Below are 18,178 nucleotides of genomic sequence, written 5' to 3'. Positions count from 1 at the left end.
CAGCTACTGAACTGTATGTAACGGACCACTGGACACTCAACTATACGTAATGTAACGGACCAATGGCAGCTCAGCTGTCTGTTCAGCTGTATTGTATGTGACGGACGAGTGGACGACCAAAAAGTAACAAGGGACCAACTGTGTCTGATGGATCAACACATCAGTCTCGTTTTAAATCTGTCCCAAATTATATACATGATAGCAGCACCAATTAATCACAGTTAAAATGATTAGCTTTTATAATGAAACCTGTACAAATTGGCTACAGTAAATCTCCAGTTGCGTGTTTAATAAGGTCATTTGACGGACCAATAAAAAAAAATGGGCACATTACCCTCCCAGAACATGAGGTGGAAAAGTAAAAAGAAGAATCATCTAACATATGTTTAATTTTGTTGAAAGTAAACATCGAAAAGATCTTTTTCAGCGGTTAACAGCAAATATTTAAACTGTTTTTTTGAGGAATGTAACAAGTACAAAATGGGTTTTCACAAAAGCAAAACTTGGAGCTCTTTTAGTGTTTGGCTGCAGGTATTTTGAGCTAAAAAGCATCTACTTAAGCTACATTTGTTCCAAAATTGACTGAAGCACAACACTTCATGGGTTATTTAACTAAGTAGTGACTTAAAAACTCTCAGATCAACTGACAAGTGTCTTAAAATTAAGGGAGAAAAATGCATTTTCTGTCTTAAACTCTGTAACAGTTTATCTCTCATTATTAGATCATACAATTCAATTAACATTTTTAAAAAAATCTCCTAAAGATATTCCCTCACTTTTTTACTCTATATTTCTGTTTTGTTATTCTTTTTAGTTGCTTTTGTGTTTGTTTACTATTCTGACAGTTTCACATTTTGTGTTACATGTTTTTTTAAGCAACACTATATCTTTACCTTTAAAAATAACCATATAAATAAATCTTTACTCTCTCATTTCTGGGTTAAATGAGAATAATCAGATTTTAGTCCAGAAAACAATGTTCATGGACGTCAGGTTCTTTGCGGGTAGAAAACATTGCATATATAAATACAACTTCTGAAATAATGACAAATTAATTTCAGTAGTTTTTACACCACATATGTGTGTTAGATCAGTGGTCCTCCAGCTGGTTATAATCAAGTATTGAAATTGCACTAAATTAATGTAAAGAACGTTTTGTTTTTGTTTTTTAAAGTCTGTGTTGACATCAGCATTACGAAACCTCAGATGAAAAAAAAGTCACTGGCACGCCATTGCATCCCTCCTCACTCTGAACCCCTGCACGCTGCTTGTGCAAACACATCTAGCGTCGATACGAGCCTCCCCTGCAGCAGACGATATCCTCTCCTCCTCCTCCTCCTGCTGAACTCTTCATCCCGTGCACCTCCGCACTGACCAACATCCTCCTCCTCCTCTTTCTCCCTTTCTCCCTCCTGGCTCATCTCACCACCCCAAACCTCACGTTTTTCAACCTGTCTCGCACCCTTTTAAACCTTTGCTCCTTTCATCACCACCAACATCACATTTTATCTGACCTCTAAACCTCGAAACCTCCCGACCTGCCCGAATAAACCTGATCTGGTCATCCATCGCCGCAGCACATGTCCAGCCAGGTTCAGCCAGGGGTTAACCCCGTCTTATAGAATCGCTGGTAGATATGGCTGCCTAATCCTCCTTAGTACAAAAGCACTTGGGACTGTTATGAGGCAAATAGGAGTATGCACGCACATCCAAACCAAAGAGGGCAGGTGCTGAGCTGAAAGTGAGCAAATTCATGAAATAAACAAATAAACAGCTCGCACGCTGCAGGGCTCCAACTGTTTTGAGGCCCACCTCTTTCTCTCTCTCTCTCTCTCTCTCTCTCTCTCTCATCATCCCTCTACCCCTCCCTCCTGTCCTCCGTCCATTCACCACCCTCTTCCCACCCGGGCGAACCCCTCCAGGTTTCGATAACAACCTTTACCGCCTCCCTTCACGTACCGCCACGCCGGAGAGAAATCTGCTGCACCCAGTCACCAAAAAAAACCAGCAGGGGTTTTAATGTGGTCCATGACTTTGCTTGCATGTCACCCCACCGTGACTAGAATCACCTTCGGCAAAAAAAAAAAAAAAAAAAAAAAAAAAAAAAAAGTGTTGGGTGTTTGCCACGCAGCCTCATGACGCCCAGTAACCCTGACTTAACCAACAATGACATTTCTTTTTCCTTATCTGAACCGAGCTGTCGTGTGCTGCGCAGATTATAAAGCCCTCTGAGGCAAATTTATGATTTTGAGCTACATAAAGAATATGGACTTGTCTATTTTCTTATAAATGTGTGAATGTTTTCGGCATAAACACATGGTGGGGATTCAGCATTCCCTTTCCACTGGCAGGTGTCTGTAAGCTCCCACTCAGGTAATCCGCCAGTTTAATTGCATTACACATTTGCCTGGTAAATGACACAAAGTGGCTGCATGGATAACCTTTGACCGCGCTGACTCGTCTGGTGACTCGTGGGGTCAGACTTAAGGCTTTCATAGTATGTGTGTCTGTGTGTGTGTGTGTGTGTGTGTGTGTGATTGTGTAAGTGTGTGTGAGTTTGAGAGAGAAAAGGATGGAGGAGAGAAGTGGAAAAACCTCTTGTATCCAATTTTGTTGATTTTCCTGTTTTCACATCAGTTGAAGGATTACATGGTCCTCCGTATGTTTAGAAAATTACACCATCCTTGGCGTCGCACGCACACTTGACTCTGCCAGAAGCTGATGAAACAAGTCAATTCAATCTGAGAGTGATTGGGGTCAAAGGCAACTAAGAATTAATTGCTATTATGTTCTTCTGATTATCTAATCAACTGATTAGATAATCAGAGGCCTCACAGGTTTCTTCTCGACCATCATCGAGTCACAAAAGTTCCTGTTCTGAAGATGATGCTCGCCGCGGAGGAAAGAGTTACACAAACACGACAACACGAAGCCCAAACATTTCTACTGAAACTGAAAGCACAAAGGCAGCAAGTGTGTGTCTGTCTGTCTCCCTTCCTATCTCTTTCTCTATTCTGAGTGTTTGGACAAACCCCGTACTGTGCGGCCGCCTCTCCGCTACATCTGCACAGCTATACGTCATGGCCGGGTCCTCTACGCCCCAGACAAGTGGCCAGACACCGTCTGTCTGGGTCGTCATGGAGAACAATACACACAACGAGGACATTCACTGTATGTAGACACACGCACACACACATATACACATATACAACTTGTCGTCTTGTCTCGTCTATCGTCAGCCTGCAGAGGGAAACAGAGATTGATGTGTAATTGGGGATCCAGTACAGGGTATATTTAGTTAAAATGTTCTACAGAATGTGGCATCAAATAGAATATTTTTATCTTTTGAGCAGAAAAAAAGTGGAAACATTTCAGTTTTCTCTTCATATCAGCGGCTGTTTGCTTTATAATGATGAACCAATCAAGCTAAAAGTGTGTTTTTACTGTATTTACCTCTAAAACACTCCATAGGCACTTGTACTATCCCAGTATCACATTATTCAAATGCTTTAGATGTGTTCTACAGGTGTAACTTGTTAACAGGGAAATGCAATTTTCCAGGTTTCATAAGAGGTTACATAAAGGCCGCCAGGGTCACCTAGTTTTTATAGAGTCAGTCTTTCCGGATTCTTCATCCCGCCAAAGTGCTTATGAGCAGGACTTTACGGTTGCTTCTCTGTGGCCAACCCTGACCTCTGACCTCCCTATAAAGTGGGAGATAGCAAAAAGCAAAAAAAATACAAGACAGTGACAAGAAATATTGTCTGAAAGTTTTCGCAGCCTCAACTAAACTGTGCTCGAGGCTGTTTGAGAAGTCGTCCGTCCAAGAGAAAAGACAACGGCAGGGTGTGAGAGGAATTGTGACACTGATCTCAGATGACTTGCACACCTGTCGGACGGTGGTGTTCATATCAAGTATGTGAGTACACTGACCAAACGTGTTTTCAGATGCTACGTTAGTAAAGATCACTGCTGCTCTTTTGCCTTTGCTTGACCTCACAACATGATCCTGTTGGCTACTGTACACTCTCTTTATATAAACTTTATGTGTTTAGCACTTTTCTTTGACTGTCAGCCAATAAAATCCAAACATCTGTGCAGCAGACACATTTATATTCATATTTTAGTTCAGTAGTTATTCACAGTGGAGTCAAAAACTTGATTTCAAACACTCAAACTAACACGAATGCCTGAATTTCAACCAAAGCTCACGTTACACACATGTACCTTTAATTTCAAAGGGTTAGATCACAGCAACACCTTCACACACACATTATGTGGAGCTCCTGATCTTCTCCTCATCCTCCTGGAAATATTTCTACACTTTGACCTGACACTAAACAAAACCAAAAACAAAAAGCCACACCAGAGTGAGACAAGTGTTTGCCGGGATACAAATGAAAGCGTTTTAGAGCCGTCTCCGTGTTTTAAAAGCTCTCCACAGGAGCTCGACTCTGTGTGAACGCTAACTGCTCTGAGCCCCAACATGCAACCGACTCAGAGTCACACGGAAAAACACAAACACACACACACACACACACACATAAACTAAATCTCTACTGCACCAGGATCTGGATTTTAAACTCTTGGGATGTAACGTCAGATGCAACATGAAGGCTGAAAGCACACAAACTCTACAAACAAGTAAAAGCACTTGTGTGTGTTTACATTCATAATCACAACCAGCTAATATTTGCTCATATTTAGCTACTTTAATTATTTTTGCTCATTAAAATGTCAACTAGATCAAAAATTAGCTTTCACCTTCTTATCAAATTCTCCATAACATCATACACACCTTTTTTTAACAATAAACATCCCCAAAATGTGCACATTTTGTGCAAAAATCTAAATCCCTAAACTCTTTTTCCTCCCTACAAAGTGTGTTTGTACTTTTCCTACAACAATTTCACGTGACTGTGACTGAAAGACAGTAATAGTGGTGTTCTGGGGATTATTCACCCCAGAAAATCCTGTTTCCTTTTCCGAACAACACTTGCACAGGTTCAATAATTTGTGACACCTGAAGATTAAGTGAAAAAATATTAAATCACAAAAATACCCTCAAAATCCTGTCTCACTGTGTCTTTAAACAAACAAGATGGAAAAAGGGGGAAATAAATGAAAATATTTGCACACTTATGTGCATTAGTCAGCCTTACATTAAAGATTAACCACCATGACCATCACTGAGCTCTCTCCCATTTGCTGCAGGATTAAACCAGTTTAATGCAGACCGGAGACCATTAAATCCATAGCTTCTCCATGGAAGGGCTGCAAACAACAATAGACTGATACAATGGTGAAGTACAAGTCAGCTGCACTCAACTGGCAGGACTGCGGAGGAGCTTAAAGTGACCGCACAGCTCTGTGTCCTAAAACCCTCACACTGCAAACACCAGTTGGAACGAGCAGGACGAGGTGAAGGATTTGATGAGTTTTGGTCGTTTTCTTACAATAAAATAGAAAAAGAAAGGTGGTAGAAAGAAATTTGCCACATATTTAGTCTGAGGATGTGAGTTTAAAAGCCTCCAAAATGCTCATATAATAACTTAAAGAGAGTCCTATAAAGCCAAAAAGGTGTCTTGAGATGAAAAAGTAGATCCAAACAACACTTATATCATTTTTTTTCAGTTTTGAGACATGAAACAGTCCTAGAAATAATGAATTTAGCAGTAAATGTTCTTCCTCCACACACAGGAATCACCAAAACATACCTTCACAAGAGCTGAAGTCTGCATGAACATCCACCAGAGTCCTCAATAACCTGTGATCATCCATCAGCAAACTGATGATGAAGGTGACTGAAATGAACTAGGAGGCTTCCATGTTTTAGTTCAAGGTTTTCAGTGTGTGTGTGTGTGTATGTGTGTGTGTGTGTGTGTGTGTGTGTGTGTGTGTGTGTGTGTGTGTGTGTGGTTGAAAGACTCATACATACACACACACACACCGCCCCCTCCTGCTGTGTTGCCCTGTAGCGGGGAGCCACCTGCCGGGATGAAGGGAGAGCTCTGACGTGGTAACGGATTACTCGGTAACGCGTTACTGAGGAGCACGAGGAGCTATCCGTTTCCTCACGTGACGCCGCAGTCACTACAAAGACGCAAAGAGGTGAGGGGACACGCGCTTTAGCCGCCTGTAAAACATCACAGTGAAGTTGAATTATCCACGAATGCGTCCAGTAAACCAATAAAACTGGATTGGAAGCATAACTTTGATGAAATGTGGCGTTTTTTTATCCGCAGGTGGAGCAAATTTTTAATTTTTTCGTATTTTTGGAGCAGATCAGCGACATTAATGTTGGATATGAAGGCTGCGCGGTTTAAATTTACGCATTTACGAGTTTTAAAGAACGAAACAGAAACGTAAAGATATAAAGGCGAACGTATCTTAAATGACTGACTGATATGTTAACGTTAGTGTTACTCCTGAGAGACTCATCGACTAATACGCAGACTCCACCCAATTTTTACACACTTTTATCATTAATTCTTGTCTATTGAACACTGTGGGTCTTGTTCTGTTGTGTTTATTCTTTGCTGCCTGAGTCTTTATAGGGCGAAAGGTTTTGGAGAAGAAATTGCGCACAATAATCAGTGCTTCACATCAAATGTCAGTCTTAGTAAGTCCGTGTTTGAGCTTTTTAAGACGAAAAAAGACATAAAACGCGAGTCAGAGTAGAAAGAAATATATTTAAAATATCTTAAAACACAATTCAGGGTTTATGCTTAATTCTGAGCGTCCTGGCGAGACACTTTGGACACATTTGAGACGAATGATGTTTAGTAATCACAGCCTACAGGCTAGAAACCCTGCTGTCAGTATTACTGCAGTTATCCTTAGAAATGTTGAAAAAGTCCAACGCAAAGTTTCAATAATTCGTGAAATATTTTTAATAGTTTGGATGCAGATCGGAGCCCCCTTTTTGCATTTGGTGTGCATGCGTGCGTCCGTGCATGTGTGTGTGTGTGTGTGTGTGTGTGTGTGTGTGCGTGTGTGTGTGTGTTTCCAATGTCTGCTGCCTCATTGCGTGATCAGTTTGAATACCTGACCAAACTAATTGGAGTTACACCATGGGTCAATGACCAAATCCCCAAACATTGTTAAAAAACACTTAACGATCCAACCTCCCATATTACTGTAATTAGTAATTCTGTTTCAGTCACAGATAAAGAGGCCTGTCATGTTTATAAAAGTTGATTTTTTTAAAATTGCATTAGTTTTCATAAAGTTTCTTAAAGCTCTTCTTTGAGGTTAAAATTGAAAACAAAGATTTTTTTTTTTTTTACATTTCTGTCAGAATTTTTTTCAGGCTCCGTGTTTTACAAGTTAAGTTGAGTTTTGCGCCACGATGAACACAACGAAAAGTCTCATTTGAAAGAAAATGTCCGTGTTTAGTTTTTCTTTCAGCTATGAATGCGACAGGTTTATAAAGTGCCGAAGAGTGGCAGACAAAACTACAGATTTTTTTTGACAGAAACTGAAATTTCAGCAGAATAAATTGTGATTTCGGTTGCAATTACCGAATATAATCGAAAAAATAATAAGTTAAAGGCTGTTGTGCTGAAAACAAAAACTCTTTATGCACTGGTTTATATGTAAAGTCGGTGCTGATCCCAAACGACAAATGATTTATTGTTTTGTTGGTTTGTTTTCTAAACGAAACGAACTAGATAGATATATAGATAGATATATAGATATATAGATAGATAGATAGATAGATAGATAGATAGATAGATAGATAGATAGATAGATAGATAGACGCTCTTTGCTATAATAGAGCTGCTTTTAAACCAAGCGGTTTTAATTTGGGCCTGGAAATCAAATCACTGCCAGAAAACCTGAAAAAAAACCCTTGAGGCGCGACCCAAAAACACCAACAAACACTGTCAGTCACCTGAAAACCAGAAAAAACAGCTAAAATAACTCAAGCAAAAAAAAAAAAAAATGGAGCTAAAAGTTTGAGAGCCTCCAGCTTCCTTTTATTAACTTGCATGATTAGCCTTGAATGGAACATTTGCTTAAAAACATGCAAAAGCCACAAATAGAAAGAATTTAATAATAATAAAAGAGGCAAAACTCCGCTAATGCCAACTAAAAGCCTTTCGATCATTCTTAAAAGCTGCTTCAATAGCACAAAGCATTAAGACTTTTTTCAATGCAATGGGTTTAATATTTCACACCATTACTGAGGAGACTTCTTATTATTTACATTTTGTTCTCTGTTGAAGGTCAGACTGTTTTCAGGCGGTTTCATTCAGTCAATCCTCTGCTGCCCGGCTTCTCCTCAGCAGCAGCAGGAAGCTGAGGCCCTCCCATTAACACCCCTAGTGTCAGCACTAATGAGGAACACAGTGGCTCTGTGTTCCCAAAAACTACACACACACACACACACACACACACACACACACACACACACACACACACACACACACACACACACACACTATGTTTGAATGGTGTTACTACTTGCTTATTTTTCAGGCCACAGTGATGATGCGTAAAGTTCCTGTTTGAGTCCTACAAAGAATTTTATTCCGTTTTCAACAAGTGTTTTTACACAACTGGCGACTAAAACCAGTTTCCAGCTGTCAAAATTTGAAATTAAATATGCTACATGTCAGGTTTATTTCCTCCTTGCTGTTATTTGATGTTGCTCTATTTGGCGCGTTTGTCTTTTCGAGGTTTCGTTGTGACATATTTGGTGTAGCTGCAACTACTACTTGTTTATTTTATTATTATTATTCATTTTTGTGCCATTTTGGACAAATATCTTCTTATAATCCCAGAATTTCTCTTGTTTTTATAAAAAGTGTCCACATGGAGACACTTGCTCGTGGGTTATTTGGTCATCGCGCATACACATACACACACACACACACATAAAAGCTTTTTGTTGTTGTTGACTTAAATTAGTTTTTGAACCCTCCTACATAAGTGCAACAAGCTGATTCGGGTCTTCAGTGGGAATTAAAACTCTCCAGTAGTTCAGGGTTTCGTCCTCGAAGGCCTTTCAACTACAATATGTTGGATTCACAACTAAATTTGATGATTTTTACAAGCATGGTCGCCTAAAAATGAACCAGAAATGTTAAAAATAGAGCACAAATGCTATAAATCTACAATATGTTAAACACATTTCTATTTATTATGTTGCTGCAGGCCTGTTGGTCGAGTCAAGCTGGAAAACTGCGCACGAAAATTCACCCAAAAAAATATATTTTTAAATATGGAGACTGCGGGAGTAAACTAAAAGTTGGCCTGAAACTACTGTGCATTGCATCATTACTGCATAACACACATTCCTGTTGCTGTGAACAGTTAGTGGATGTGTACGTGATGACGGCCGTGATAAACACGGAGGGGTTGGGCTCGTTGGGCTCGTGGCGCTGCAGGGAAAATTTGAATGAAACGCGCGAGGTCAATGAACGAGTGTCTGCAGTGTTCAGAGAGGTGATACGGAACATTATAAACGCATTATAAAAACATACAGCTGCAAACAGCTAATTAAAGTAAATAGGACGAAGGATTTATGTGGCCTGACAGATGTTTTTATCTTTACATATATGTACAATTAAATGAAGTGTGACACAGATACACAGAAGCAGTCATGTTTTCTTATGTCTTTATCTGAAGTGTTCAGTATAGAAACGAAATGCAACAGTGAGACAAAATGAAACAGGATACACACGTGTGTTTGCTGCGTCCTGAACATTGTAACCCAATTCGATCCAAATAGCCCTTAAAATAACAAAAACTCCCTTTTTAAAAATTGATAATGTTGGATTTTAGTTCAGGTTGTCTGTGTGCTGACTCATCTGATTTTCTCAATAAATAAATAAATAAATATTGTGTATTCAATAGTGTTTTTTTTAATAACATCTCTTTTAAATGTGGCTAAAAATGTTTAAAACTGACTAACATAATTAATCACGTGCTGTTGATAAATATGTCGTATTAATACACTGATTAATCGGGCAAATGTGGACTTTACTATAGTTTTTAGTGTTAGCTCAGGCCGTTTTATGAAGGCTTTGTGCTCGCTTTAGGCCACTATGTTCTTTGTCCAACAAACCCTCGGGGCCTATTTTTGGATTATTAATTTTATTAGCGTCTGTTTCCACCTACGTGCAGTAAACATTAAACTAAAAATCATGCCTGCACTAGCAGACTGTGATTGACAGGTGTAACAGGCCTGTTTCTGCAGCCACAGCCGAGGAAGAGTGTTTTGGGGCGGGGGATGTTATGTCGCTCCTCGCCTCTGATTGGCTGAGGAGCCAATTAATGGCTCCAAACGCACCTGTGGCCAAATCATTTAAAATTTTAAGCTAAGGCTAATCAAAACCATCTGCTTTAGCACAGAAAATAAAGCCACCGCTATATGCTCCAAAATTACTATCAAAATATCCTTAAGGCCTATGTTGCCTAGCAACCGGTGGCTGCTAGCCTACTAGCTAGGCCTACATTGTTTGGCGAAATAATCTATTGTCATTATTCGTTTAAAATATTTATAAAATATCTGTTTCATTGCTTTGTTGATTGTTTTTTGTTATTTGTTTTTTTTCCCCGTAGCAAATGTCAGTTTTTTTCTTGGTCTTACCTGCGTTTCTGAGAGATTCAGCTGCCTGGCGAGCTCGGTGCGCTCGCGCCCCACAACGTACTGGCACCGCTGGAACTCGAGCTCGAGACGATACAGCTGCTCTGCGGTGAAGGAGGTCCGCGTGCGCTTGGGCCGGTCCAGGTCGAGCCCCTTCGGCAGGACGATCTCCCGGATGGTGCCTTTGGCGTCTGTCCAGAACAAAAACAACGAACACAAAGTCTCAGTGAAACATGACAGAAACTGGAGCAACCTGGACTATTATTAAAGAATCTTATTGTTTTTTACTGTTATTATTATTCATGTCGTCTAGCTAAACTAAAATCGAACTTTAACCACTTTTCAGCAGTTTAAGGCTGTAAAAACAGTTAGAAACACCTTCCTACAGGCTGTGAATAGTGAATCTGTTCCCACATGGTGCCAAACTGATGTAATATTTATCACCAGGACTATTGGCTAATGGACGCTTGAGTGCCTGAGCGTTTTTGAGATAAACAAGCTACGTCTGCGTTATTTTTAACAGAAAGGGGCGTTTAAAGGCTAACAGAGGTAGAATAGGCTCTATTCTGTTGTAAGCTATTTACACAACTCTCACTGCGATATGTTGAAAATGATTTTCAAAGCAAATCCTCTTTTCTGTAACTGTGTTTACATTAGTATCAGTGTGCTTGTTCATAAAAAGGCCTCAAGTCGTCATGGTCTACAATCAGTCCCTTAATAAGACTATTTCGTTAGTTTATTAGACTAAATATTTGTGAAAATGAACATTTAAACTGAATAAAATGTGTTAAGATTCGCATCGTGGCCAAAACTCCTAAATTGCGCACGCGCTGCCTCTGCGTAACGTTAGTCCACGTGATCACAGCCACAAGCTAGGTTAGGTTTGAGAGCTTAAAGGAAACGCGTCTGGTTTTCTTAATGTATGAAACTCTAATTAAAGTCGATTAAAAAAAAAAACAAAGCATAGCAGACAGAAAACTTAATCTGACACGTTTATACACAGAAAGTAGTAAAATCAACCATCAATTGTTCATTCAACGCTTTGTACGCTGAGTAGCGAATCTCTGTCCTGACTGTAAAAACTGGGATATTAAATATACTTCAGTGAGTCGTGTTGCGCAAACACGCGGTATAGATTTATTTCTATGGATGACATTTAATTAATTAAACTCCAAACTAGTTGGAGAATGTAGCTAATCAAGCGCTTCACTCTCAACACTGTTTCCATTCCAAGTAATACGGCTGTGCGTCATTATCCATCCACAACAACAACAGCACGGCGTGTGTGCGTGTGTGTGTGTGTGTGTGTGTGTGTGTGTGTGTGTGTGTGTGTGTGTGTGTGTGTGTGTGTGTGCTCCTGAAACAAGCTATTGTTAAACAGGCTACTTGCCCTTTCGTTCGTTTTAGTGAGGTCTGTTTGGCTTCAGGTTACTGCTGTTATTGTGCTTTTTTATTTATATATTTATTTTATTTGTATTGTATTTCCCTCTCTGTGGCCTGAGACATCCCGTTCATCTGATCTGTGAAGAATTAGCTGCTTGTGGTTGTTTCCAAAGCTTGTCTGAAAAACTAATTTACGCTTTAAAAAAAAAAAAAAAAAAAAAAGTTGAGAATGCAAACACAATCAAAAGTATGTTGAAGTAAATTAGAATATTAGTAAAGGTGCCTTTACACTCCGCCCTGGATCCAGAAGCCTACGGGATATTGTCAATACACTGGTCACAAATAAATAAAAATAAATAAACCACAATGCGTTAAATTTGGCTGCAGTCCACACATGTTGGGGGTTCCTAAATAATTTCTTCCCACGCTGAAGTCCTTCGATATTTCACATAATATCAATAGTCTAAAAAAATAGGCTACCTGAATATTTATTCGTATTTACCACATCCAATGGAGGCGCAGGTCAGACAAGACCTCCTCTTTGTCCAAGGTTTTTCAACTCATGAAAAATGCAATCCGTTAAAATATGGAGAACCCTGAATTAAATATGAAACAAAACTGATTCAACCGAACATCCGTACTGTTCCTATAGGAAGGCTACCGGCTACAGTCAAAAAAAACTGAGGTCAAATATTTATTTATTTTTTTAGCTAAAGGCAAAATTTTGGACTCTTTTTAAAGTTGCGTCACCACTTATATAAACTACTTGCATAAACGCGCAGTAATGAAAAGGTCAGTAAAACATATAAAGGCTTATAAATTACAGGAAGATTCGTGCGTAAAAGAAAAAAAATACTTAAATACTTAATAAGAACAGTAATTTCATTAGTTATGTTCCTGCACACCTTCGTCTGTATTTAACAGTTATTTCAATCATAATGTAAAAGACAGTTATTCTTAAGTTATTCTTAAGTATTTGTTAGCCTACAGGCCCAAAACACATCATGAAACACGCTTGCGAGGTCTCCATCTTTACGCACGCAGAACAATTTTGCGTAACGTCTCGCAGGGCAAGTGAGATATTGCACCAAAGAGGCTGTAAACCTTCCTAATCGAGCAAACACACCGTAGAATACATTCACAACTTCTTTTTTTCAGGCGCAAAACAAAAAAGCTCAAACCGTGATGGAAACATTTGCGAGCAGTAGGAGCAAACAGCAGCTGCGAGCAGACCTGCTGACCTCCGGGTGACCCCGGCCTCTCTGCGGAAAACCCGAGCATCCAGCACTCAGCTTGGAAAACAAATAGTGACACTGCAGGCTTCGCTTCGGTGCTGCGAGCTGCATCTCCACCAAAAAAAAAAAAAAAAAAAACTCCTTCTGCAGGCCACTTGCTTCTCTAACCGGCCACCGTGAACCAGTGAAGGGACGCAGCACAATAGCGACCAGTCACAGGCGTCAACAGAGGACAACATATCAACGCCTTTTAGCTCATATGAGAAAATATATCTGGCGTTTCATGTGTTGGGTTGCACCAGAAATTATGATCAGCAGTGGAGAAATGATAGAAAACTCTGGCTGACAGATGACAACAGTGGCTCACTGATAATCAACATAATAAACATACAAAAATTGACAATTTTCTAATATTTCTTCCTGCAGTTGCTACAACAGACAACTTCTACTGGAACTGATCGAAACCCTGAAGAAGCTGTTTTACATTATTCACTCTGACTCCAGATTTGTCCTCGTATTTTCCCTCACATGTATCATTTTCTATCTAAAATCGCTCGTGATAATATAATAATTTTACTTTGCCCTGTAGCTAAACGAGCTGTTGCTGCTCGAGCCAGGAAACCGCACGACTAAACGTTCAATGGGAAATAAAAATAACCAGCCAGCAAACCATAATATCCCCAACATAACCGAGAACTGATAGGCCGACATATTGATCCTGTCCACACATCAAGCATTTAGGCTTTGTGCCACTGCAGAAATGTCCTGCACAAAAATAATACAAGTAAATTCTTTGTTTGTTCTTTAAGGAGTTCTGAATGCATGTGAAGAAGCTGCTTGGGTTCTTGGAAAGCATCAGACAAACATTTCTTAACACCTTGCAAGAAATTCAGTGACTCACACTTTAAATACTTCCTCAAAAAATAAATAAATTCAAAATTGTAATTTCGTCTCGTTTGGGTTTATGGCGTGTTTACGTGCTGAAATAATAATTACAAATGTGCCACGTGTAAATTAACTTACAAGTGCAGAGAGATATAAACATGTTTCTTTGTGTTTTTCTGAACTTTTGATGCCTTTTATGTTTCCCTGCAAACATTTCACACACATAAACTGCACAGTTTAATTTATAATCATTTATTCTGAGAGCATAAATTAAACTAACATTTTTAGGCTGATTAATATCATTAAAACAGCTTCTAAATCACGTCGATTCTTTAAAAATATAATAAAAATAAATGACAGCAGATATCCTTTATTTTATGAATGGCTGCTGACTGCAGTGATTTTATCTGAATTTTCTAGATTTATTTATTTAAAGTCATTGAGAAACTGCTGGCCTCCAGCAGGAGGGCGTGGACACTCAGTATGATATTGAATTAAATATTATTCTGATGGTCATTAACATAACACACAAAGACAATCAGCCACTGACAACTAACCTAAGCTTCTAACTTGTGGAGAGGTGATGTTATATCAGCTCCTTTGTTTTTTTAAAGGCGAGACAACAAACAGCCTACAGGGTTGAATTTCATCTGATTATCCTGCACTTTTCTCTCCAGACCATTTTTCTTTGTTTTCATTTCTTTCTCAGGTCTGATTTCAAACAATCAGCCACACAGGTGTGTTTGAGAGGAATATTCATTAGACATGCACGAAAAAAAAAGAGATAATATTCAGAAAAGAGCAATTTCTTTGTTTTTACTATGAATTTAAGGAATATTTTTTTATATTTTCACCTGAACAAAGGTTTAACCAAAATTAACACAGTCTGTTCCACACAATGATCTGCTCAGAATCACACTTTAATATTATTTTTATTCAAAATGTTTTTTTAAAAAGGTGTGGTCTGGTGTTGCAATCCTTTAGATATCACGGAAGTGAAAGTAGCCCATTGTTGCAGAAGCTTTTTGTAGTCCATCCTGCACCAGAGGTGTTATATTGTTCACAGTCTGAGTCATATGTTTGGAAGCATCAGTCCAAGTTTTAGACAGTTTACACTCTACAGTATGTTGACTTCTAGTTTGTCATATTTTACAGCTTCAATTTAACATTTTGTTAGTGGAAGCAGCATCAACAAACCCACCTGCAGAGATTTTGTTGGACATTTAAAGTATTTTTCTTTTATGGCTGCCTACACTGTATGTGTGGAGATAAAAGTGTCAGTGGTGAACCCAGTGATTAGGATTATTATTGTTTTACATCCTATGATTTGAATAATTGTGGATAAAATGATAGTTAACTTAAAATATCCTTCAATATCCTGAAAACTGTCATTGATTCCAACTTTGAGGATTGTTGTTTTACGCACGAAATAAATCAAATTTGTTATATTTTGGCCCACTTACCCCTTACTAATATCCTTCGACAGTAGTCAGGGTCCACTCCCAAAAGTTTGTCGTGACCGTCTTCGCTGGAGGACGTCGGGGTGGACGCTGATGTCCCCGGGGTGTCGGTGGAGCTCTGAACCGGGGACCGGCTCCCTATCTCGGCTCGGCACTTTGCCTCCATCCGGTCCGGACACAGCGGGTTGGGTCCACAGCGATGGTTCCCATCGCCCATAGTCGTGGCCTGATCAAACATCTACCAAGTAAGTTACAATCTCTAAGATTATCTCTCCCTCCTTCTGTCGCTGCTGCTCACCCTCGTCTTTCTACTTTCTTCTCCTTTTTGTAAGTGTTCTCCAGAGACGATGAGAGCATGCCCTCCTCTCCCCTCCAAAAAAAAACCAAAAAAACAAAACAAAAAAAAGTAGATCCAGTTACAGAGGAACCATGCAGTCCTGCAACGGTACCGGGGTGCGCTTCAGGTGTCGCGGCATGACGCACGGTCCGGAGTCCAAACCAAAGCAAGGGGGGAGTCGGCTGGGGAGGAAAACTCAGGATCCTACACTAACTAATGTAGCCAGGAGGTGCAGGAGGAATACATGGTGCAGCCTGTTAGGTACAAGGGGGCAGCCAGATCTATGGTGGAGCGGGGAGGTGCCACAAACACACACTTGCTCACCCACGTAGAAATAAAAGTAAGAGGCGGCGCGCATAACAGCCTCATGCAGCAGCGGTCACAGTTCACCGTGCACCAGCCAGGGAGCAAAGTTTCTCCTGGTTTCTCCAAAGCAGCAGCCTGTTACTTCACCCCCGCTCAGCTCGACTGCCTCGGCGGATCCTTGATTGCATGTTGTTGGTGGTGAGATGGCCACATAAGGGGGGTCGGTGGTCTTCTGCTTTTTGGAGAGCGCACAGAGAAAAGATGTCTGTGTTGAAAACCTTCAGGAGGGGACTGTCAGGAAATGAGAAATGGTCACATTTGCTCTCAAATAAAGTCTGGAGCACTCTGTCAGTATTTATAATTTGCTTTGCAGCTGAAACATCACGTCTGAGCGGGGCGACTGATACACCCTGCCTGCACTAACAGAGGAGAGATGGTGGTGTGTGGATAATATTTGTGGTGACACGGTACACTTCACAGAGGCAGGAACCCGAGACGTCACTTCCTGCCCACGCAGGGTCGCAGCCGATTGGTCAACTCGCAGGGCACGTTTTGACAAGAGGATGAGCGGCGCTGCAGACTGGGATCAGGCGCGGAGACATGAGACGATGGTTGTGCGCGCTATTCCTCTCTGGAAACAGCCAAATGCAGCGCTGCCTGGGTTTCCCCGCAGCCCTGTCAGGCTCTGACATTTTTTTTTTTTTTTTTTTTTTTGGTTTACGGCCGAACTCTCCCCTGGTCCAGAAAACAATGTGAGTGCAAAAGGCGCACATGTAGTTTCCCAGGAAGCAGAAACACATCTGACCCAGTAAGGTAAAAAAAACAGAATTACATTAAAAATATATCACATTTCTTCCCTTAAAAGCTCATTGAGGAGCTTTAAAATTCTCAAAATGAAAACCATAACCACACACATATAAACCGGCATATGAAGGCCAATACTGGCTTTTTATTAAATATTTATAGTCATGTCAATCTGATATGATGGAAGTAAACAGAGAGCCTGCAGAGACATTTAAGTGTCTTTATACGATTTTAGCAGCCAATTCAAACTGTTCATGTATATTTTTATAAATTTATTCTTCATTAAAATGACTCATGAGCCCCAGAGTTTACTTTTACATACCCAAATCACGTCTCTAAGCACACTGGATGTCCTATATTGAATCAACTATAAAGCCGTTTCAGACAAATTTGTGCTTTTTGGCTTTAAAAATGAACTTTGTTATTGATCAATGTGCAGGTCGCTCTGCCATAAAGAGCAGTGTTGAGTTTGGATTTCAATAGTGAGTTTCTGCTCCTAGATGCTCACTCAACCTGACAAGAAATATACTTATCAGTTTTTTTGGCATGAAAACGGTCAGATTCAAGCACAAAATATCACCTCAGTGTGAGAATACAATGTTCATAATAACCCATATTGGTGGAAGCCATACTACATGAACAAATACATGGGGTGGACACAAAAACAGCAACACATGCACAGTATAATACGATATATATAATCAAATACAACAACAACACAGACCGCAACCTGAACATTACAAAGGAGTTGAATCACTTCTATGAGATTTAACAGGTGTTTCTGTTATTTTGTCCACCCCCCTTTCTCCCTCTCTTTCTCTCTCACTCTCTCACTCTCTCTCTCCACGCAGCATTGCCTCAAGTTCTCGTTTCATGAAATGGCCCCCGAGCTTCACTCCTATAACAAAAAAAACCTCACCAGTAAATAAGCATTTAACACAAAATCTGTTACAAGAAGTGCGTGATTTAAAAAAAAAACCAGCACAAAGCGAAGGTCACCGTTTGTTTTCAACTGGAGATTAAACAGCTCGTTCACTGTCATTTCTACTGTATATATATATATATGCAGCCATCTTTATAAAAAAAAATAACGCCCCATTTTTCTTCTGCCGGCTTGATGTTGACGGTGTAGCCTGTAGTTTGTTGTGATTGTGAGATAATTTCGGTGGCA

At 39.9% G+C, this 18,178-nt stretch overlaps 1 protein-coding gene across 1 annotated transcript in view; it reads right to left on the bottom strand.

Moving 5' to 3' along the window:
• Positions 1-16,626, bottom strand: part of vax2 (ventral anterior homeobox 2) — a 29,747-nt gene extending 13,121 nt beyond the window's left edge. The window contains exons 1-2 of the mRNA XM_042400327.1: positions 15,564-16,626; positions 10,601-10,788 (exon numbers count right to left, since the gene is read on the bottom strand). Of these exons, the coding sequence (XP_042256261.1) occupies positions 10,601-10,788; positions 15,564-15,798 (423 nt within the window). The 5' untranslated portion in view covers positions 15,799-16,626. The remainder of the gene's footprint in view (positions 1-10,600; positions 10,789-15,563) is intronic.
• Positions 16,627-18,178: the final 1,552 nt, after the last annotated feature.

The sequence above is a fragment of the Thunnus maccoyii genome, chromosome 22 (assembly GCF_910596095.1).
Source record: "Thunnus maccoyii chromosome 22, fThuMac1.1, whole genome shotgun sequence".
NCBI lineage: Eukaryota > Metazoa > Chordata > Actinopteri > Scombriformes > Scombridae > Thunnus > Thunnus maccoyii.
Note: the sequence above shows the minus strand (reverse complement) of the source record. Positions and strands in the feature narration are given on the sequence as shown.